This window comes from Quercus robur, chromosome 3, assembly GCF_932294415.1.
Source record: "Quercus robur chromosome 3, dhQueRobu3.1, whole genome shotgun sequence".
In the NCBI taxonomy this organism is placed as follows: domain Eukaryota; kingdom Viridiplantae; phylum Streptophyta; class Magnoliopsida; order Fagales; family Fagaceae; genus Quercus; species Quercus robur.
In genome coordinates, this window is record NC_065536.1 from 35,383,705 (window position 1) to 35,405,850 (window position 22,146).

At 36.0% G+C, this 22,146-nt stretch overlaps 2 protein-coding genes across 4 annotated transcripts in view; one reads left to right on the forward strand and one right to left on the reverse strand.

Annotated features, from left to right (window-relative positions):
- Positions 1–245: 245 nt before the first annotated feature.
- Positions 246–7,760, forward strand: LOC126717911 (uncharacterized). Of its 2 annotated transcripts, none has more exons than XM_050419890.1 (3): positions 246–1,714; positions 5,400–5,839; positions 6,027–7,760. In XM_050419890.1, exons 1-3 carry the CDS (start codon positions 296–298, stop codon positions 7,522–7,524), a joined length of 3,357 nt encoding a protein of 1,118 aa, XP_050275847.1. In that variant the 5' UTR covers positions 246–295; the 3' UTR covers positions 7,525–7,760. The 2 variants fall into 2 exon arrangements, with proteins under 2 accessions (XP_050275847.1, XP_050275848.1); XM_050419891.1 differs by having other exon boundaries at positions 247–1,714; positions 6,042–7,760.
- A 6,223-nt stretch (positions 7,761–13,983) lies between these two features.
- The window catches only part of LOC126717912 (pre-mRNA-processing protein 40C), a 35,706-nt gene continuing 27,543 nt past the window's right edge, over positions 13,984–22,146 (reverse strand). For both annotated transcript variants that reach the window (XM_050419893.1, XM_050419892.1), the window contains exons 13-16: positions 20,509–20,652; positions 19,485–19,631; positions 17,560–17,682; positions 13,984–14,479 (exon numbers count right to left, since the gene is read on the reverse strand). In XM_050419893.1, the coding sequence (XP_050275850.1) occupies positions 14,165–14,479; positions 17,560–17,682; positions 19,485–19,631; positions 20,509–20,652 (729 nt within the window). In that variant the 3' untranslated portion in view covers positions 13,984–14,164. The remainder of the gene's footprint in view (positions 14,480–17,559; positions 17,683–19,484; positions 19,632–20,508; positions 20,653–22,146) is intronic.

Consider the following 22,146-nt stretch of genomic DNA (forward strand, 5'->3'; position numbering starts at 1 on the left):
GTATAAGTACAATTTAAATCATTTTCAAAAACAAACAAAAACAATAAGCAACAAGCAAAATACGTTTATGCCCAAAGGAATTAGTGACCCATTTTTTAATTTATTTTTCCTTAGTTCAAATCAGATCAAATTTTTCCTTAGTTCTTTTGACCTAAATAGTATGAAAAATTAATAAAAAAATATTTTCCCAAAAAAAAAAAAAAAAAAAGGTGATCATTTAGGTGTTAGTATGACGTTACATGTTTAGTTGATTGAAGAAGATTGATCCCATTTTGAAAACCCAACACTAGACGCCATGTCCCAGAAGCCTCTCTCCCCACAGGACTGGGAGTCCCTCATCGAAGATTTCCAACACGGCGGTTCACGCCGCCGCAAATGGAGCTCGACCCCCTCACTCCTCGACCTCGCTCTCTACTCAATCCTCAAAAGGGATTTCCCTCTCAAAATCCAACTCATTATCTTCCTCGAAGAATTCTCAGACAATTTCCCAGATTTCGATCAACACTTCTTAGAACGACTCATCGACACCCTCAAAATCATAGTCCAATCCCCAACTGATAATCTTCACATTACTCTCTCTCTCAAAGACCAAATGTTAGTTTCCACCACTTCCATTTTCATCTCCACCATCCACCAATTTAACATCGTCATCATCGAGAGCTTGGTCGAGTTCCTGTTGATTCTCATCAACCGTCCCAACCATGGACCCGACCGCCAGACACGTGGCGTGGCTTGTGAGTGCTTGAGAGAACTCGAGCGATCTCACCCTTGTTTACTCTCCGAAATCGCTGGTCATCTCTGGAGTTTGTGTCAAAACGAGCGAACCCATGTAACTCAAAGCTACATGCTTTTGTTCACTTGGGTCATTCATAATATTGTTGTTCACAATGCGAATGTTTCCATTCTTAACACCTCTGTTCCTTTGGTTCCTTTCAATGTTCCGCAATCGTTGTTGTTGTCATCCGATGGTTGTTCTTCGAATTCGAATTCGAATGGGACTAATAACTATAATTACAAGGAGCTGAGGCGGGCCATGGCGTTCTTGCTTGAATCGCCGCAGGTTTTGACGGCTTGCGGGATGGTGGAGTTCATGGCTATGATAATTCCCATTGCGGTCGCGTTAGAGTTACAGGCGTCGATGTTGAAGGTACAGTTCTTTGGGATGGTTTATTCCTATGATCCAATGTTGTGTCATGTTGTTTTGAAGTTGTATTTGAGTTTCTTTGATGCGTTTGATGGGCAAGAAGGCGAGATTGCTCGTCGTCTTATGTTGATATCTAAAGAAGCACAGAGTTTTTTGGTGTTTCGGTTGCTTGCTCTTCATTGGTTTTTGGGTCTTAACCAATTGGTTTTGAGCAGCAAAGGTGATAAGAAAAAGAAGCCAATAATGGCTTTTGATTTGATGGGTTTGAGCTTTTATCCCAATGTGTTTGATCCGCTTGCTCTCAAGGCCTTGAAGCTTGACCTGCTCGCGCTATGTATGGAGAGCTTGAAATCCAAGAGTGATTCAGAGATGGGCGACTCTGTGGAGAAGATTTTTGCAGATGGTATTGTGTCTGTATCGGCTTACAAGTGGTTACATCCACGGAGCACTGAAACCAAAGTGGCCTTCCGTGCCTTCCATAAGTTCTTGATAGGTGGTTCGTCTCATTTTGACACTGATCCTTCTACCACTACAGCTATCATGGAGTCCACCATCTTCCATTCTTTACAGGTATTTTTGTGGATTTCCTTTCTCTTTCTTTATTCTCCTCTTGTTCACATGCTTGAAATAAACTTACTCTGTTTGTTTCAAGGCGAATTGACGAAATATTTACTTGTAGAGCTTATTGAAGATATGTCATATATTACTAAAGATAGAGCTAACAAAGACTTTCCACCAAAGTAAATAGATATATATGGTATTTACATTTCCAGATATATCATATATGTACTAAAAAAAAAATACCCAATTTGATTGTTTTCCCCCCTTATCATGTTTCAATGAGGGGGATGTTGTGCTAACTCTGTCAAGGTAGAGTGGCAATAACTGGAGCAGTGCAATGTTATTTGCAGTGTCATAGAGTGCTCCATTTATACGAAGTTTGAACTTATAAGCACTGCTACCATCAAATGAAGTAGGATGTTACTATAATTATTTTTGCTGCGCTTCATGAAATTAATTCCATCATAACTTGTCAAAGACAGAAAATGTAGTCTGACAAGAAGGGCTGACGGAACAAATAGATCTGCTTAATGATAAAGCCAGAACTTCTTATTTAAATTTTTACACAACCGTTTTCTTGCTTCAGTTTTTCATCAAAACATTTACTAATTTGCACTCTTTGGTTTTAAAGATATACAGCTCTTTTCAAACCAATACTTGCTGCATTTTGATGTACATTCCAAAACCCTTCAAGTATCATGATGTGATCGATACCTTGTTAATAAACAAACGAGAAATCATTGTGAAGGATGTTGCAAACCAAATTTATTTGAACTTTTTGGAGATTTTTGACATTCTGTACAATCTTTTTCTTCTCCTTTTGAAGAGTGTTGTAAGCAATACTTATTTGAGCTCATTTGAAGATTTTTGACATGCTATAAAATATTTTTTCCCTTCTTGTATGTAAGTAGCTTTAGTGTCTTAGGGTGAATTGGGATGTTATGTTTGATACGAAAATAATAAGATCAACCTTGAATGGTAGGGTTGGGAATGAACAAGTGGTGTATATGTTGCAGTTTGTGGGTTTTCAGAAAAGTGGAGAAAATGGATCATGTGTTGTATTTCTACTGTTACATTTTCCATTTTGATTAATGGGAATCCTTCAGATTTCTTTGGAAGCTCTAGGGGGATTAGGCAAGAGGATCCTTATCTCTGTTGCTTCTAGATGTTGTTATGGAGGCTTTGAGCCATATGTTGGATGTGGCTGCAGCTGCTGGACAGTTCGGGCTTCTCTGTGGGTTCTACAACTAGTACTTCGATGATGGTGTCTCATCTTTTATTTGCAGATAATACCCTTATTTTTTGTGATGCTGACCCTAATCAGTTGGTTACTTTAAGGGAGATTCTAACTAGAATTGAGGAGGTTTTAGGGTTAAGAATTAATTTGGGGAAATCAGAGTTGGTACTAGTTTGTGAGGTACATAATTTGGATGTGTTGGTGGGGCTGTTGGGTTGTAGGCATTCCTCCCTTCCTTTGAAATACTTGGGACTTCCTTTGGGGGCTAAATTCAAGGAGTTGTCAATCTGGAATCCTATATTAGAGAAGATGGAACAAACACTGGGTGGAAGAGACTTTATTTATCTAAAGGGGGTAAGGTAACTCTTCTTAAAAATACTCTCTCCTCCTTACCTACTTATTTTCTTTCCATTCTTCCTATACCTGGGAAGATTGCTAATCGCATGGAGAAATTACAAAGAGATTTTCTTTAGAGTAGTATGAGTGGTGATTCTAAGTTACACCTGGTGAATTGGGCTAAGGTTTGTAATCCAATTTAGGTTTAGATGATCGAGATGCTTTAACTCTGCTTTGTTGGGCAAGTGGCTGTGGAGGTATGGTTTAGAGACAAATGCACTATGGAGGATGGTTATAGAGACAAAATATAGGAATGCTTAGGGGAGTTGGTGCATGTAAAAGGTGATAAGTGGGTATGGTGTTAGCCTTTGGAGGTTGATTAGAAGTGGTTGGCTGAACTTCTCTAAACTCCTACGGTATCATGTAGGTGATGGTACTAGAGTGAAATTTTGGAAGCATGTGTGGTGTGGGGATTGTACCCTCAAAGAGGCTTTTCTAGATCTTTACTTCCTTAGTAGGGCTAGTGACTCTTTAGTGGCGGAGGTTATGTGTTGGTCTGATGGGAGGATTCATTGGAATTTTCATTTTCATCGTTCACCATAGGATTGGGAGGAAGATTCTTTTGATTGGTTTATGGACATTTTTTACTCTTCGAAAGTATGGGAGGTTGGCCTTGATAAGGTTTGTTGGAAGCTAGCATAGAGTGGAGGTTTTGAGGTTAGAAGTTTCTATCTTTCTTTCTACCCTCCTACTCTTTCTTTCCCTTGGAGGTTGGTGTGGCAATCGAAGGTCCCTCCAAGGGTGGCTTTCTTTTCATGGATAGCTTTGTTAGGTAAGATTCTTACAACTGATAACCTTCGCAAAAGGCGCATTATTGTTCTTGATTAGTCCTACATGCGTAGGAGGTGTGGAAGCCGGTGGATCATCTTCTATATCATTGCCCCATAGCTTTTGAGCTATGGTCTTTGGTGTTTTGTTTGTTTGCTCTTCATTGGGTTATGCCACATAAGGTATTTGAGTTGTTTGAGTCTTGGCAAGGTAAATCCAAGCGACATCGGAATATAGATTTTTGGAGACTTGTGCTGCATTGCTTTATGTGGTGTATTTGGAGTGAAAGAAATGCTAGATGCTTTGAGGGATGGGAGCGATACTTGCTAGAGAAGTCTTTTTTCCTACATACTCTCTTTGCTTGGAGTGTGGCTCCGTCACATTTTTCTTGTTTTTCCATCGTTGTTTTACTTGATTAGTGTAATTTTGGTTCTTGATTTTTTCCCCCACAATACATCCCAATGTACTCGGGTTGGCTATTTTTTTCTTAATAAAATTTTCTCGTTACCTATCAAAAAAAGTGGTGGCATGGATTAGGAACAACCAACATATATAAATCCAACAATATGTATGCTAAAATATAGGATTCCTGTTTTTTTTCCCATAGTAAAACTTTGTAAAACTCCATAAATTACACAATATTGAAGGACCAGATTCCTAAGTAGGATTCATATTATCAACTCCCAAAATTTGAGGTTAGATTATGTTGATTGAACTGCACAAGTGATTTTTCTTGCCACTTAATTTCTCATTATCATTATTACTGTCATTAGTATTTTATTGGTGTAGTTACAATGATGTATCTATGATCGGATATTTCAACTATCTTTCTTGTAGGACAAATCAGTTTTCAATTGGATAGCTGCATTTTGTAAACCATGATGTAACAGTGTCATTTTGTTTGCTTTGAATACTACCAGAATCAGATTATCAAAATAATAATAATAATACTACCAGAATCCAGTAGTTTGTATTATTTTAATCGGTGGCATCATTTATGAACAACGTTACCACACATGATTCAGTTTTGTCTGCTTTATAGCTTTCAGTATGGAATTTTATTTTGGTTTTTTTGTTTCTCTTTGTTTATGTTTCAGTTGAATTGTAAAATATAAGATATTAGAAAAGGAGACAAGAAGAATGGAGAGAGAGGTAGTGAGATTTGAGAAAAGGTGTAAGGCTACATTACTGAGTCCCTCACTTTAGGGTTTATTGCATGATTACAAGAATAACCTTATGCTAATATAAAATAACAAAAAGTAACCATTACTGTTTCCAACTTCTAATTTTCAGGGGATGCTATTGGACATGATGTTAGAGTGTCAAAAGTTGGTTCCGGTGATTGTTGCTTTTGTTGACCGCTTGTTGGGCTGTCAAAAGCACTGTTGGTTGGGAGAGCGCCTGCTTCAGACATTTGATGAGAATTTGCTTCCAAAAGTTGTAATGGATTATAAATTGGCTTCTTTCTTTCCTTTATTTGATAGAATCGCTGAAAATGATACAATACCTCCAAGCAGATTGTTAGAGCTGCTGATCAAATTCATGGTTTTCCTTGTTGAGAAACATGGCCCAAATACAGGACTAAAATCATGGTCTAAGGGAAGTAAGGTTCTTGGTGTCTGTCGAACCATGCTGATGCACCACCATAGCTCTAGATTGTTCCTTAGACTATCTCGCCTCCTCGCATTTACTTGCCTTTATTTTCCTGATTTGGAGGTACGTGACAATGCAAGGTATGATTACTAAAATCTCTCTCCTCCCCGAAAACCAGTGGGGGAAAATATGATGTCTTTTACTTTTATACAGTTTAATAAGCTTTTTTTCTAAATAAAGTAGAGATCAATAATGAAAGCATAAGGGAGCTGCAAAATATATATGACATGTTAGCTGTTGCTGATTACTTCTTATATTCTCATCAAGCATGGGATTTTGCAGGATCTATCTGCGGATGCTGATCTGTGTACCAGGAAAGAAGCTTAGAGACATGCTAAACCTTGGGGATCAGCTCCTTGGCATTTCACCATCTCCACTTTCCAACTCAATTTTTAACATCCAGTCTCCTCGAACCTCTCACAATATCAAGAAATCTAGGAACATCTCATCCTATGTTCACCTTGATCGAGTGGTACCCTTACTTGTCAAACAATCTTGGTCATTGTCTTTATCAACTTTGGGTGTTGACAGTAACAAACCTGGTTACCTAGAGGGCATCAGAGACAGTGAATCCCCAGTTGAGGAGAGAGAGTTTGATGGAAGTGCTGAAATCCACATCCCAGAGACTGAAACAATTAATCAGCCACAGGAGCCATTGCGAGTGATGGATTCGAAGATTTCAGAGATCTTAGGAACATTAAGAAGGTATTTCTCAAGCATACCTGATTATAGACATATGCCAGGGATTAAGGTTAGAATATCCTGTACTTTGAGATTCGAATCTGAGCCTTTTAATCGTGAATGGGGAGTAGACTCCCCTGCTAGTGGGTTGGATAGAGTAGATGCCCTTCCTGCTATATATGCAACTGTGCTTAATTTTTCGTCCTCTGCACCATATGGATCTCTTCCATCATATCACATACCTTTTCTCCTTGGTCAACCTCCCAGAAATGACTATGATTCTCATCAACAAGTGCCTTTAGATATTGTTTTAGTAGAAAATGGTAATGGTGAAGAGGAAAGTTTTAGAGCTCCTGTAATGATTGAATTAGAACCACGGGAACCAACACCTGGTCTGATTGATGTTTCTATTGTAACAAATGCGGAAAACGGTCACATTATTCGTGCTCGGCTTCATAGTATTCCAATAGGCATAGAAGACATGTTTCTTATGGCTACTGTCCCATCTGACATCCCAAAAGAGGTTATACCTGGTTATTACTCAGACTTGTTCAGTGCTCTTTGGGAGGCATGTGGTAGTTCATCCAACACTGGGCGGGAGACCTTTCCACTGAAAGGAGGCAAAGGAGTTGCAGCTATTAGTGGGACCCAATCAGTCAAGCTACTTGAAGTCCCTGCAACTTCTTTGATTCGGGCTACAGAGCGCTACTTGGCTCCCTTTGTTGTAAGCGTGATTGGTGAACCACTTGTCAACCTTGTGAAGGATGGGGGAATCATTAGAGATATCATCTGGAAGGATGTGGCTTCAGATTCTTCTCTTGTTGATACCACCTCAGTAGCTAGTTTTGATAGAGGCCCACTTCATCTTACATACTTTGATGATGAAGATGAGAGGGACAGTGTTGTCAGTACCAGCAAAAGAAAGATGGGTTGCTTTCTTATTTTGATATTTCTTCCACCAAGGTTCCATCTTCTTTTCCAAATGGAAGTATGTGATGTTTCAACTTTAGTTCGAATTCGAACTGATCATTGGCCCTGCTTAGCTTATATTGATGATTATTTGGAAGCTTTATTTTTGGCGTAGGGGCAACTTCTTTCCATAATGAATTGAGTACTGCTTCAGTCATCTGTTCATGTCTATGATGCTGTAAGATCATCAGCGATTTGTTCTAAATTATATTTGTTTCATTCATAGGAGGGGTTTGTTTTTGGCACCCAGGTAACTTATGTAAATACCCATATAAGCGAGTTCCTTCGTATTGAATTCTTTATCTTCTTTATAAAGTAAAATAAAATAAAATCAGAAAATCTAATTATGCATTCTTTTTGCCAATTTCCCCCTTTTTCTTCAACCCTCCCCTCCCAAAATGAGTTAGATGATCCATATTTTGCTGTCTTTATATATCTGTAAATTGCTTTAGACAGAATTTGTTAGATGCATCGACTCAATTCTTTGAGATCATCTGGTGTAATAAACTACAGAGAATTCTTAAGATCTTCAAGAGTTGCTGGAGATTGTTGATTTATTTTCCCCTAAGGGTGCGTTTGAATTGACTTCAAACTAATTCCGGAAATGATTTTCCGGAAAATTCGGTGTTTGGCTGTCTCAGAAAACGTTATTTTCCGAAAAATCATTTCCGGTTGACCACGAATTTTCCGTTTGACCACGGAAAATGGTTTCTGCCTTCATTTTCACTTCATTTCACTTCCGGAAAAAGAGAGAGAGAGAGAGAGAGAGAGAGAGAGAGAAGAGAGAGCCCAGATCAGAGAGAGAGAGGGACGATCGCGCCGACGAGCGCACCGCGCCGACGAGCGGCGCGATCGACGAGCGCGATCGACAATCGCGATTGATGAGCGCGATCGTCTCTCGTCGATCGCGCTCTCGTTGATCGACGAGCGCGCTCGTCTCTCGTCGATCGACGAGCGCGCTCGTCTCTCGTCGATCGACGAGCGCGTTCGTCGATCGCGATCGTTCGTCGATCGCGCTCGTCGATCGACGAGCGCGCGTTTGAATCGACGAGCGCCGCTCGTCGGACGCTCGTCGGACGAACGTTTCGCCGGATTTGATGTATTTTCTGGTAAAATACATAAATGAACCAAACACCAAAATGAAATTTCCGTAAAATGAATTTTGTGACAGCCAAACACATGACAACGTTTTCCTTTCCGGAAAATAGCATTTCCGGAAAATAGAATATTTTCCGGAAATGATTTTACGCGAACCAAACACAGCCTAAAAGAAGCATTTGCGCAAGTCATTTTCCCCCCAAAAGCTGGATTGCTTCTTTTTTTTATGTTATTGCGAGATTCCGATGTGGAACCATCAAGGAAAAGAATTAGGATTTGAATTGGGGGATAAATAAATGAGTAAATTTACACCGATCTTTCTTGAAGTTTTATAAAAAAAAAAAAAATTGTTTCCTTAACATTACCTTAAAAAATAAAAATAAAAATAGTTATCATCCCATAATTTTTGGGGCCTTAGGTCTAAGCCTAAAGCCTGCCCTAGTGTGAGTTGTCTTTACTGACAAATTACGTTGAAGTCCTTGAGGACAACCAAAGTCCTAATTTTTTTGGCCTCTACTAGACAATGACGAAAAATGTCCCAACATTATCAACAAGGTGGAAGGATCAAATAAGCATTCAAAAAATTTGATGAACCTTTTACAAAAAGCTAAGTGTTAATAAAGTCACTTTCTGAGCTACTTTGTAAGAGTTAGATTGCTATAAAAAAGATGGCCAACCAGTAACTATTTTTTGGTTTTCTACTTTGTCCAATTTCTACTCTTTCAATATGTGTATGTGTGGATGACCACTAGGAGGAAGAGATCAGATAAACCCCATTCTCATATTTCTCTGTCTTGCCCTACTATTTTCTTTATTTCACAAGTAACCCTTTGATAGACAACAACGAATTCGATATAGTTTCTTTTTCTATATAATAAAGTGTCTCTTTGTCTCTTTCTTTATGTAACTGGTAACAAAGCAATCTCATTAACCTAAAGAACAAATAGATCCAATAAAAATCCCTGTAATGGAATGATTAACTATGAGAGTGAGATACATGATTCCACAATCAAGCATTAATTCTATTTCATTGGCGATCACTTAAAATTACTAGTGCAGTAGAGTTTCCTATAAGATTTTATTTATTTATTTATTATAATTTGATAGTTGGGAGAGGAATGATTTGAACATTAGACGTCTTAGTTGAAAATACCATGAAGTGCTAGATGAGCTATAAGGCTCTTGGAAATTGTTGTCACCTAATTTGTTACACAAGTTCAGGCCCATGAGTGAAACCTGAAGCCCAAAGAATTTGGACCTCAAAAGAACAAAATACCAAGAATAGTATATGGTCTGAGGTCTGGCCAAAACCATTTAAGAATAGAAGATCGAATGAGTATAGATGGTTGGGATGGCAACCTTTTGCATAGCATCTCTTCATTAAATGATAAGAGGGCCCAAAGTCGGCCCAACCCTCCTTGAAAAAGGAATAAAAGAAGGCCAAGAATGGTCCTAGCTAGGAATAGCCTTTAAATAAGGTAAGAAAAGGCCCAAACAAGACCCAAATCTTTTTTTTTTCTTTTTTAAGAAATGATAGAAATGTTGAGAATAGCCTATTGCAAGATAGCCTGCAAATAGGCCTAAAATGGCTGAGAGCCTTTGCATGAGAAAAGAACTCAGTAGTATTTAAAATTGTTATGTCTCTTTCTCTATCTGTCTCTAAAGGTGTATTTAAAATTTTCATTTTTTTAGTTAATTCTGTCAAGCTATCCGTTTGTATTATATCTTTTTCATTTGATTTTAGTCTTTCATCAATTTTTTCCTTTAAACTATTACACTTCTTGTCTTCTTTATTAACTACTTCCACTTTTTCCACTTTTACTTTTACTTTTACTACACTATCACTATTTGCTTTTTCTTTTAAATTATCATTATTATTGTTTTTCCTACCTTTGTTGACTTTTCCTATCTCATCCTTTGTTTCAAGTTTCCTACTTAGAGATTCTTTAAGACTACTATTTGCTTTTGGTTTTTGCATGTCTTTTATAACTTTTCCTACTACATCTTTTGTGTCTAACTGTCTACATAACTTTTCACTATTTTATCTTTCAATCTTTTCTTTTACTTTGTCTTGTACTATAGTACTAGTCCTTTCTTGTTCTATTTTATCTTTTAACTTCCTACGTGGAGATTCTTCAAGAGTACTATTTTCTTTCTTACTTGTCTCTATTAGGCTCTTTTGTCTTTTAAATTTTTCTAGTGTATCTTTTACTATACCTAATGGTGCCTCAAAGGAATGGAACCAATGTGTTGAACAATAAAAGGGTAGAAAAATATTTATAAAACATAAGTCTAGAACTGTTTCTCACATACAACAAGAAGAGTAGTTTAAAAGAGGTGGTGAGGGAAAGAGAGAAGACTCCTTGTTATTATTTTCACCCTAAGACCTCAAAATAGTAATGCTAGCTCGTTACTAAATAGACTTTTGTTCTTAAGTTAGGGTTAAAGGGGAGAAAATTAGTTGTGTTGATCTTATTGAGAGTTTTTAAACCAAGATTGGAACATCCTTAAGGGCTAATATATGTATAATAAGTGAAGCTATTGACCCTATGTTATTGAACAAGAAGAAAGTTTCAGAATGCCTTTGTTTAGGTAAAGGAATAGGTTGTTTTTTGTCATAATTAAGGAAACGCTTGACCAAACGTGATTGGCTGCATATTCATAAATGATTCAACTCGCAAGAGAGCTGCTGTCTATGGCATAACACATCAAAAGTTGGCCACGGAGTCAGCTTATTCCAGGGGCCTAAAAATGGTTTATTTGAAACTTTAACCACACACAGCAGGACCTATAGGTCTCCATTTGGGTGAATTTCAAGTATCTACCCACTTTTCATGAGCATTAGGTGCTACAAATGTCCCCAGCCTATCCATAACACACATGACTTGGGCTCATAAAAGTAGTCTAAAAGAGTTTACCCATGCTCTTCAAACCACACTCACTCAAATTTGTGTAATGGCGCTTGAACTTAGACCATGCTTAAAAAAATAAAATTTATACATGATTTGGGCCCGAGGAGGTTTGGCTCGATTGGAATTAGGATTTTAAAAAATAAGACATGAAAACAACCATCAACTAATATATACATATAGATATATGAAATCCCTTAGGAAATTTTAAAGTATGCAGATTAATCGTATATTAACCTAACTCCTACTAAGCTGTATACCTCTATTTTTTCTCTTTGAGGCTTTTAATTAATTGTGGGTAAAATATTATTTTGGTTCCTAAATTTTGCCAAAAGTTTGTTTTTCATCCCTAAACTTTAAGAAATTCATTTTTTCATCCATAAACTATTGAAAAGTTCATATTTCGTCTCTAAACAATTCAAAATGTTTTATTTATGTTCTTAAACTTTACTAAAAGTTTGTTTTTCATCCTTAAACTATTGAAAAAGTTCTTTTTTCATTCTTATTTTTGTCTCTATACTATTCAAAAAACTCTTTACAAAGTTTAGGGATAAAAAAAATAAGTTTTTAAAATTTAGGGACGAAAAACAAACTTTTAATTAAGTTTAGGGACCAAAATGGTATTTTACCCATTAATTGTTTATGTGAAAATCCGGTTTGCACGGGAGAAATGGCTCCTCTCACAGAATCGGACCTATTTTGCAAAAAGGATCAGGCCCAACTAATCTGAAACTCTTAGCCTTAAGCCTAGACCAAGTGAAGCATCGGGTAGCAACCAAACACGTGTCAAAGGATAAAAATATAAATAAAGGCCCCTTCAAAGATCCAACAAGTTTTTGAAAACACTTAATAGTGTAAAATTGAGAAGGGTCAAAATCTAGAGGAATAGGGTCCAAGACTCGCACAATCATAGCAGTTTCAATCGTGATTTTGGAAAACAAAGCTTCAAATAGGCATTGCACGATCAACATAATGATGCACCTAAATCTAATGTTGAGGAGGCTGCTTCCACACTGATATTGTTTGATATATACAGTTTAATAAATTGCTTATAGAAGAGAAATTTTTCATTTTTGATAATTTAATAGTTACAATTATAAAAGGTTTTTCAAATAAATTATAGTATGCTATGCCATTGCAATAAATAATAATCACAAAGCTCTTAACAAAAGAGAAAATTTTTGGCTTAAGAGACTTTCTTGTCAATTTCTATTGCAATATTTTCCCTACAAGCCATATTCTTATGACGTATTAGATTTTTTTTTTTCTCCTAGATATTGAAATTATAACTAAAACAAGAAAATGAGTTTTGGATTACAATGGCAACCTACGAGGTATAGGACTGTAAATGAACTAAGCTGTTTATAAATAGCTCAAGTTCAACTCAATAAATTGGTTGTACATGTTCGTTTATTTAGCAAACAAGTCAAGCTCAAGCACAAGTTTAGAATCAACTATTAAACAAGCCGAATTCGAAAATAATAATGCGCTCGTAAGCAAGCTTATGAACATGCAAGGTGGATATAACTATATGTAGTATTATATTTTTATATGTATATTTGTCCAAAAATATATTTATATAGACTTGAAAATAAATTGTATAAATTTGTGACTAAGTTCATATAATATCAAATTCATATTTGTAGTTTATTTTAATAATATAAATAGTTCATTCGTAGTAAAATTCATAGGTTTGTGAAGGAGTAAGAATTTTATTCAATTTAACTAATATTGGGGGGGAAAAAAGTTAAGTTAATCAAGTAGCACATAAACAAGCTCAAAACTTTATTTACTAAAAAATGAACCATGCTTGAACATGTATGTAAACTTGTTTGATAATAAACTCGAGCTCGGCTTGTTTGAAATAAAATTAAATTAACAAATTTGAAATTTTAATACTTGGCTCGATTTGACTCTTTACAACCCCCAAGTCAAGGCAGCAAATTCAATCTTTCAATGTGATCTTTTCAAGCAATTCATCTCCAACACAAACAAAAATGCTAAGAAAGGATATGCACAAGCTTTTGCCATGAATTGGTTTGGTAGATGACACTAGATGAAAATTGAAAAAAAGCACATAATAGTCTTTTTTTTTTTCTTTTTTTTTGGTTAAAACATAATAGTCATTTAACAGGGCTTCTTAACCATTAATCATACTTTAATGACTCAGTCAAAAGAAAAATTACTTTTAATGATATTGCACTTTAGGAACCATTCACATGAATGATGTAGATAAAATAAGTGGAACTGAATCCTACTACAGTATATAAATTGATTAGGATGCATCTCAGCCCATATGGAAACTTAGAGGGGAATAAGAATCATAGTTTTTGGTACAACATGTGCATTCGAGAAGTTTAGAGTGCAAAATATAATTAGGGATATAGTTTAGGATTATAAAGTATATCTTCCCCAAAATTTTACTGCAAATCTACAAAGAAAAGAAATAAAAACCCAATTTGTGTCGGAAAGAAAAATTAGATAGATTCAAATATGATGAACCGAGATTATTTGCCACCCTGACAAAAATGAAAAATGTATAAGGCTGGGGCATTTAAACATGGAAATAAAAAATTAAAAATATGCTAACTCAATTAAGAAATATGGATTAAAAATCAGTTTGTTTTAGTTCATATAATACAGCTTTCACAAAGTATATTAGACTGACCTCCTCAGAAAGTACAAAAATATGAAACTAAGAGGAGTTGTGGGGGAAAAAAATCAAAACCTACTTTCTAACCCAAACGACTATCTTCGCTCATAGGTTCTTGATCCAGACAGAAACCTCCCAGAATCAACAGAGCTCCTACTTTTTAACTCTACATGCTTCTCTTCCTTCTGATCAAGTGCCAATTTTTGCTTCCGCAGCATCTCATCAGCATACCGCCGCCACAAGACTTCCTTCTCTTTCCTTGGAATCTTGTTGTATCGAGGATCAGGCTTTAGAAGGCGTTTAGCTGTTGACCATGAATTGAGGACTGTTTTCCCATTTTCTGTATCTTGGGCAGATGCTTCAGCAGTCAAGACTTCAGCTAACAAAGATCTGAACTCTTGTGCACATCGCTAAAAAGACAACCAGTGAGATCAGTATCTTGAAGGTCAATTTATATGTCCACTGTCACAGTATGTGAGCTACAACTGTGTGAATTGCTTAAAGAACAAATTAATCAAATGCGTTTAAGTGGGTCACATTGGCCACATAGCCAAATTGCCAAAGTACATTTTTCAAGCTTTGCCTTCAGCATTGCAAAATGCAATACTTCACTCACCATATGATCAATTGCACAAATAAGGTAAGAGAATGTCATTGACATAACACACCCCCCCCCCCCCCCTCCTTATCTTTAGTTTTTGCTTTTTATCTTTCTTTTTTTTTCAAAACTGCTTCCTTCATAGTAAGCAATAAGAAATATCTTATAATTTATGGCCATATGGAACATATGTATTCAATGCATTGCAACCAGATTACAACCAAATCTATTCAAATAATTTATGCCGAAGTATAAGAAAAATAATGCATTCAGCTTCCCATCTCTGAATCTACCAAAACTTAGTAAAGTTGATCTTCTGGAACCAGTGCCTCAAAATAATTATTTCTCATATAACGTAAATTTATTTAAATCAAAACAACATATGCTCTTGTTCAATTGGAGCCAAGAGCAAATACATCAATCAAAATGCAGATCTATTTATAGTTATGGAAGAATGAGCAATCTCAGGATGATACAGGTTCCAGGTCAGATTTGCAAAATAGATATTGAAATGGAAATATGACTATGATCATGTTATCTGGAAAACTTTCATTTTTTTTTTTTTAGGGAGAATGGGGTTTGGGCCAAGATGGAGGGATTGAATTCACTCGTACATTACGATAGCCTGCTTCACAGTATTCATTAATGGCTCACCAATGGGTTTTCTTCAATAGCTTGAGGGGCCTAAGACAAGGCAACCCCCTTTCGCCTCTACTCTCTCTTAATGATGGAGGTTTAGAGGCAGATGTTGCATAGGACAGGGATATAGGTCATATATCTGGCTTCAATGTTGGGGTGGGAATCAATAGAGGACTCAAGACATCACATTTGTTGTTTGCTGATGACACAATATTGTTCTATGATACAAAAAGGGAGCAACTCCTCTATGTTTGAATGGAATTGACTTGTTTTGAGGCTGTCACATGGTTGAAAGTCAATTTGAACAAGAGTGAAGTAGTCACAGTAGGAGATTTGGGAGCTTGGAGGAGTTGGCTGATACTCTTTACTGCAAAATCAAGAGTTTGTCAACGAATTACCCGGGCATGCCTTTGGGCGCGTCCTTTAAGGCTTCGACAATGCAGAATCCCATTATAGAGGAAATGGAGAGATGGTTAGCGAGGTGGAAAAAGCTCTACATGTCGAAAGGGGGCAGGCTAACCTTACAAAAGAGTACACTTTGCAGTCTCCCCAAATACCTACCTCTCATTATTTACTATCCCAACTTGTGTCAGACCATTCAAAGAGATTGCAAAGAATTTTATATGGAGATAATTGGGGGAGGAGTTTAAATTTCACCTGGTGGATTGGGATAGTGTGCTCCCCAATTGTTTATGGTGGTTTGCGGGTGCACAAATTGGGTACATTTAATCAAGCCCTCCTAGGGAAGCGACTATGGCATTTTGCAGTCAGTGAATAGAACTCACCAGTATAGTTTATCGAAAAGTATAGAGCTGATGGGGATATATTTGCTCTCCGTATGCATTTTGAAGTGGGAGATGGGGTACGGATGAGGTGTTGACATGATAGGTGGTGTGGGGACCAACCTTTGAAGGAGTTGTACCCAAACCTGTATTCACCTCCAATTGACTCTGATGAATCTGTATCTTCCTGTTTGACAAGTGAGAGTCACTGGGACGACTATTTAATTCAACAGTTTAATGATTGGGAATTGGACTCCATTGCTTCCGTGCTTAGCTTATTGTACTATAGTATGCCACATAGGCATATAAATTGCAATGGTGTTTGAGAGGTAATGGGATGTTTTGAATGTGAAAGCATCGAAGATGCAGCTGAAGACTTCTTTCTTAGATTACTTTGTGATGGTCCACAGTCATGGGTCTTAATGATAGTGATATCCTCACAGAATTACCAATTCATTTTCTTTTTTAGTAATTTTTTTATAGCAATTCATTATGCTACCTTGCGCAACATATTTTTCTTGAGGTGGCTTTTACTTACCAAAAAAAAAGGTATATGTTAGCTCTATATGCTCTAATTGGCAACCAGATAGAGAATGGCTAATCAAATTTTTTTTTATAAAAAATATATATATATTAGGATAAAAATATAGATAAAGTCAAAATTTAAAGGCTGCCTTTTTTGTTATATTATCCGTTATATGTATAATGTATCTGTAATTCTGTATCACAAAATCCACCTACCCTCTATTTTTTTTAATCACAAAATCCAACTACCATCTGCTTGTTTTTAACCCTCTACTTATTACTGCATTTCTATTTTACGAAAATAATTCATCAGAACCTAAATCACTGACAATTCCAGCTGCACAAATTCTGAATTCTACAAGTCAAAAACTGCATACAAATTTTAAACATACCAACAGCATCGTCTGACACAAAATGTGTGGAGTACTAGTCAGTTAAAATTAATTTAATGTAAAGTTTTTTTTTATATGTTAATTTAATATAAAGTATTTAGATTGAGAGATATCAGGTCATTGAACAAATACCTAGGACTGGACACGAAAGGAGTTGGTGTATGATCCAAGTTGGGTGAACACTTCAGATCTCAAGCCAAATGTCACCCAGACCAAACATTTTGTAGTCCAACTGGTTGGCACCTCTTGGTGTTTCCAACAGATGTTAGAAACATCCAAAGTTTGAATCCCCCCCTCCCCCAACTATCGATTTATATCTATACACTAAAAAATTTATTCTCTTTAATTGTTAGGATTTCAACCTCAAAACTACCCCGTTCCCATCCATGTACTAAAGAAACCAAGATTTTAGGGTATAGTTTAATATAGTTAGAAGTGCACAGTAATGCTTCATTATAATCAACAATTCTAGGAGATCTGGCTGCAAGAAGCCAATTGCAAATATATTATAATTAATCAGCCCAACAAAAAACATGGCAGAGTCAAAGAATTACCTCATTCAGCATCTTTATGTGTTCCCGGAAGAGCTTTTCTGTGTCAGATACATCCAAGTCAGGGTTGGTTGCACGTGCTTGTGGATCCTTCTCCAATTTAGGCTTAGATTCTGTCCAAGATGCCTGATCACAAGTAGAAGAAAAAGGTGAACACATTAATTCGTGTGGATAAGACCAAACCCAATCAACTGTAAAACTATAGTTAGCAAGAACCAAGTGACCAATTGGACCTGAATGCTTAGACCTAGAGCATATAATTACTTTGTGTTTGTAGGCGTACGCCTCTGTGTTTAGAGAGAGAGAGAGTGCAGATTTTTTTGGAGTTACTTCCCTAAACAGTACAATGGGCATCATGGGAAATCTCAGCAATAACAACAATAATGCATAAGAATTCACCAAGGCGATGAAGCCAAAACTAATTTTTCCTTAAATATTTGATTGATAGACGCAGTAACAGGATTATGTGACCAGGGGTTGATGGTAACGTAAATTTTTATAACAGATTTTTTTTTTCTTCCTTTTGCTAATGGGGAGTAGGGCAGCAGGAGGATTTCACTTCTACCAGGTAGATATAATGAAATTTAAGGAACTATACTAAGTGACAGACTTCTCCTTTTACTGTCTTTTATTTTCTTTGATCCTTTTTTATAAGAAAAATGAAAGATAGCAAAGGTTCCACCAGGAATTGAACCTCTATCATTTTCTTTACTTTTTTTTTTTCTCAAATAAATTAAAATTTAATATTATAACTTTCAAGGCAGGAATGCAAGATCCAGAACAAAAATAATAATAAATAAATAAAAAGACATAGGAGAAAATGATAATGGCAGCATTTATAGCTAGGCACCATTTTGAAAGCTCTTCACCTGCTGTAACTTCTTTCCCCCACCCCCCAACACCCTTTCAATGAAAAACACAAAGGATGCAACAAGTAGTACAGGAGAGTGTACCAAAGGAATGGCAAATAGAAAAACAAAACCAAGATCAAAGACTAAAATTAATATATACTTCAACTTAATCATAAAAAGCTAAGGGTTTGGACGTCATCAGATTAGTGTTATTCGGAGGCTGTTCCAAATTGCTGTTGTGGTGTCTTTGGAGGGAGAGAAAAAACCAGTTCTTTGAGCATTCTGAGCTGTCTTTGCCGGATCTAAAATTATTTTTCTTTCATATTGGATGTCAATTGTGGGTAGTTTTTCTCTATGCTCGGTTAGTGATTTGATAGATCATTGCAATTGCATGCTTGATTGTACTGTCCCCAGTTGTATACATCCTGTATTCTTGGGTGACTTGTATTTTATTCTGGTCTTAATAAATCTCAATACTTATTAAATAAAAAAGAAAAAAATCATCCAACAAAAACCCCATTAATCCTATAAAGCTCAGTACCTCAAAGGCCCAGCATGTCTTTCTTACTACATGTAACACAAAAGGGAAAAGTGCTCCATATCTCTACTCTAATATCTACCAAAATGCCTTTCCAATGAACCAACAGTTCCAGAACCTTTTGAGGCTAACCCACCAAATATCAAATGGAAGGAATGCACGTGATGCAATTTTCCAAGCATCTGAGTTGCTGCAATTTGTTGAGTAAATTTACAAAATGAACATGACATCTTTTATAACATACTCAGTCCCTTTATTTTAAACAAATTCACTCAAATTCCTGCACATATGCAAAAATATCCCAAGTCATTCATGAAAATCAGTAATCACACTTGTATAGCCATACAGTCAATGGCCCTAGCAAAATCTTAATATTGCAACAGATCTTAAAATCACAAAGTACTACAGATGGCCTTTTTTCTTTTTTCTTTTTCTTTTTGTTATGGAGTACTACGGATGGCTTAACATGCAACATAACCACTACCATTCCTAGTCCAGCACCACCAAGAATGGAATCATTAGTGATAAAAATATGTTACCAGTGGATCTTTAATTGTCTCTACAAGTAAAGCCTGGAAGGATGAAACTGCCTCCTTCCTACGAACTTTCAGCCGCACCCTCTCCATTTCCTGTTCTTCTCTTTCCTTTCTTTTCCGAAATTCTCGCTCCCTTTCCTTCAATTTTTCCTGAAATCAGTATAAGGAGGTCAAAATTTTAAAACATTTTCCATAAAAATTAAAATTCAATATATAAAGGTCATATAGTTCCATTTTTAACCATTTAAAGTGCTACAAACATCTCCAAAATGGGAGAATTGATTTTAATATATATATATAAACAATCCAAACCATTATGCTCCCTTGAAGTAATAATCAATCAGAGATACATATATTTGTGCAGAAGTATACAAGTGCATAAGTAATAAACAAACTTGAGGGACTTCCCTCATCAATAGGTCCTTTCTTTTCTTTTTTACCTCCCAATTTCCCCTTTTTTTACACTTGACACGTCACACATTATGTTTTTATAACTAATCAATTCAGATCTCACAAGTTCTTATTCTAACTTATACACACATGAGAACAAAGGCACACTCCTTTTTTTACCTATTATTGTTCTCAACCTGTAAAATTAACAGTGCAAGTTGCAGACCCACTCTTTTAATTTTAATTCTCACATGTCCATATAAATCAGCAATGTAACATCTATATAATGTGATATCTGTTAATTTGGTATAACCATAACATGGCAAATTGAGCACCATACAAGAAGATTAAATGAAAAACATTAACAAAATAAATCAATATTTAACCTGAAAGAAATAATCAAGGGCTATTAAAAATTCAAATATAAACTCAACTATGCTTTCCCACAGAATATTTTTAGCAAAGGCATCTAGATTGGTTAAATATTCAAAAATAACCAAAAAGAAAATTACAGATGGGTAAACTTTCATTTGTGTTCCAGCATCTACGTTCAAGCATAAAGCACACTGAGAGAGAGAGAGAGAGAGAGAAAGAGAGAGAGGAGTTTCTAACAGAAAAGTAAGGAAAAATTCCAGACCTGCTCCTCCCTTTTGGATTTTGCTTCTCGTTCTGATTCCTCTTCTGCAGCCCTTAGTTCAGATATATACTCATTAAATAAAAACTCCCTATCCTCATGCTTAACAGATTTGTATCTTGGGTCATTCCTTAGACTATCTTTCACCTACAGCAACCAAAATACACAATTGATCCTCCAATGAAAAACTAATACATTTTTTTATACATATTTAAAAATTAATAAATAAATAAATAAAATCTAATAGACCAATTATCTCATGCTTGTTATTTGCAAGCGCACAGCCAGTTTCAAAAAGTTCTTTATCTGTTATTTAAACTATTACCCTTATCCTGCATTTAGATTGAAAAATATGTCACCCCTTGTAATCACTTCCAAATGTTCTGCAGGTCATTCTAAGATCTTCAAGATATAAAACAGCAAGTAATTCTAAGATCTTCAAATTGGCATGCTGAATGTCCACTGGTGTGGAGTTCCTTAGCACACAATTTGCATACACGCCCATCAACCAAAACTATCATATTGAGGAAAGATGAACTAACATTATCTTGTTAGCATCAGTGGCTCGGGAAACATAATTCAGACATCTAGAATTTGGTTCCAGGGTGCTTAATGTGGATTGTGTGGTTGGAACGAAATCGTCGTTCCTTTGAGGATAATGAGAAGACTTTGGACGAGTTAAAAGTTTTATGCCAACGTAGTCTTTGGGAGTGGTCTCGGTGTTGGGGTTTTACTGAATGTTCTTCTCTCTCTGAGTTTATGTCTTCTCTTAGCTTAGTTTCCTAATTTCTTGTTTTGCTGTGTTGTTTGTTTTTTTTTCTTCTTGTTCATCATCATGAACAACTTGTACTTTTCTTTTCTTTTTTCTCTTTATTAATAAATTTCTGATTACCTATCAAAAAAAAAATAAATAAAGCCTTTGACAAAATACAGCAAATTAGGGAGGTGTCTCTTCTTCCCCACTTCTAAAGGCCTTCAATACCCTTGAGCTTATTATTTGTGTTAATAACTCTAAGACGGTTTTTTTTCAATACACATCTAAAGCACTTTTTATTAGTTGGCACACATGCCTTGGTGAGTCCTAAACCCACAACCTCATCCTTCACCTTGCTCTACAAGGGGAGGAGGTGCCATTTGTCAATGAGCTATAACTCAATGGCACCTCCTTCCTTTGTAAGATTAGGGTGGAGGTTGACATTGTGTTCAAAACATGTATAACTTACCTATCAAAAAAATGGGAGGTGTATTTGAGCTAGAGTTCGCTGGTGATTACACATCCCAATCATTCCCTCCCCATATGCAACCATGGAAGACTAATTTGTTGCAACTTAGTAATTTCATCAATTCAAGCTCTGTAATCAAGGGCAGATTTGTAATTTCAACAACTCCTACAAATTGAGGGTAGTTTGGTGATTGAGTTCGGTCTAGAATTTTCCAATTCTAACAGCATCAGGTTACTTTACTCCTTTAAGTCTAAGTCACTCTTTATTACCTTATTGGTTTTCAACTTACTAGTCAAATTCAAAGTCCTAATTGAGTGGTTTGAGTATTTAAGCACATATTAATTGCAATTGCAGTTTTGTAAAATATAAATCTTAAATAGACTTTGGCTAGGAAAACAGAAGCTAAGGAAAAATCAAG

What these genes read in the sequence shown, in the direction of transcription:
- LOC126717911 (XM_050419890.1), top strand. Translation starts at nt 296, where the DNA reads ATGTCCCAGAAGCCTCTCTCCCCACAGGACTGGGAGTCCCTCATCGAA. An exon ending in CCATCTTCCATTCTTTACAG is followed by an intron (nt 1,715 to 5,399) that starts GTATTTTTGTGG and finishes TCTAATTTTCAG; the next exon opens with GGGATGCTATTGGACATGAT. An exon ending in GAGGTACGTGACAATGCAAG is followed by an intron (nt 5,840 to 6,026) that starts GTATGATTACTA and finishes ATTCTCATCAAG; the next exon opens with CATGGGATTTTGCAGGATCT.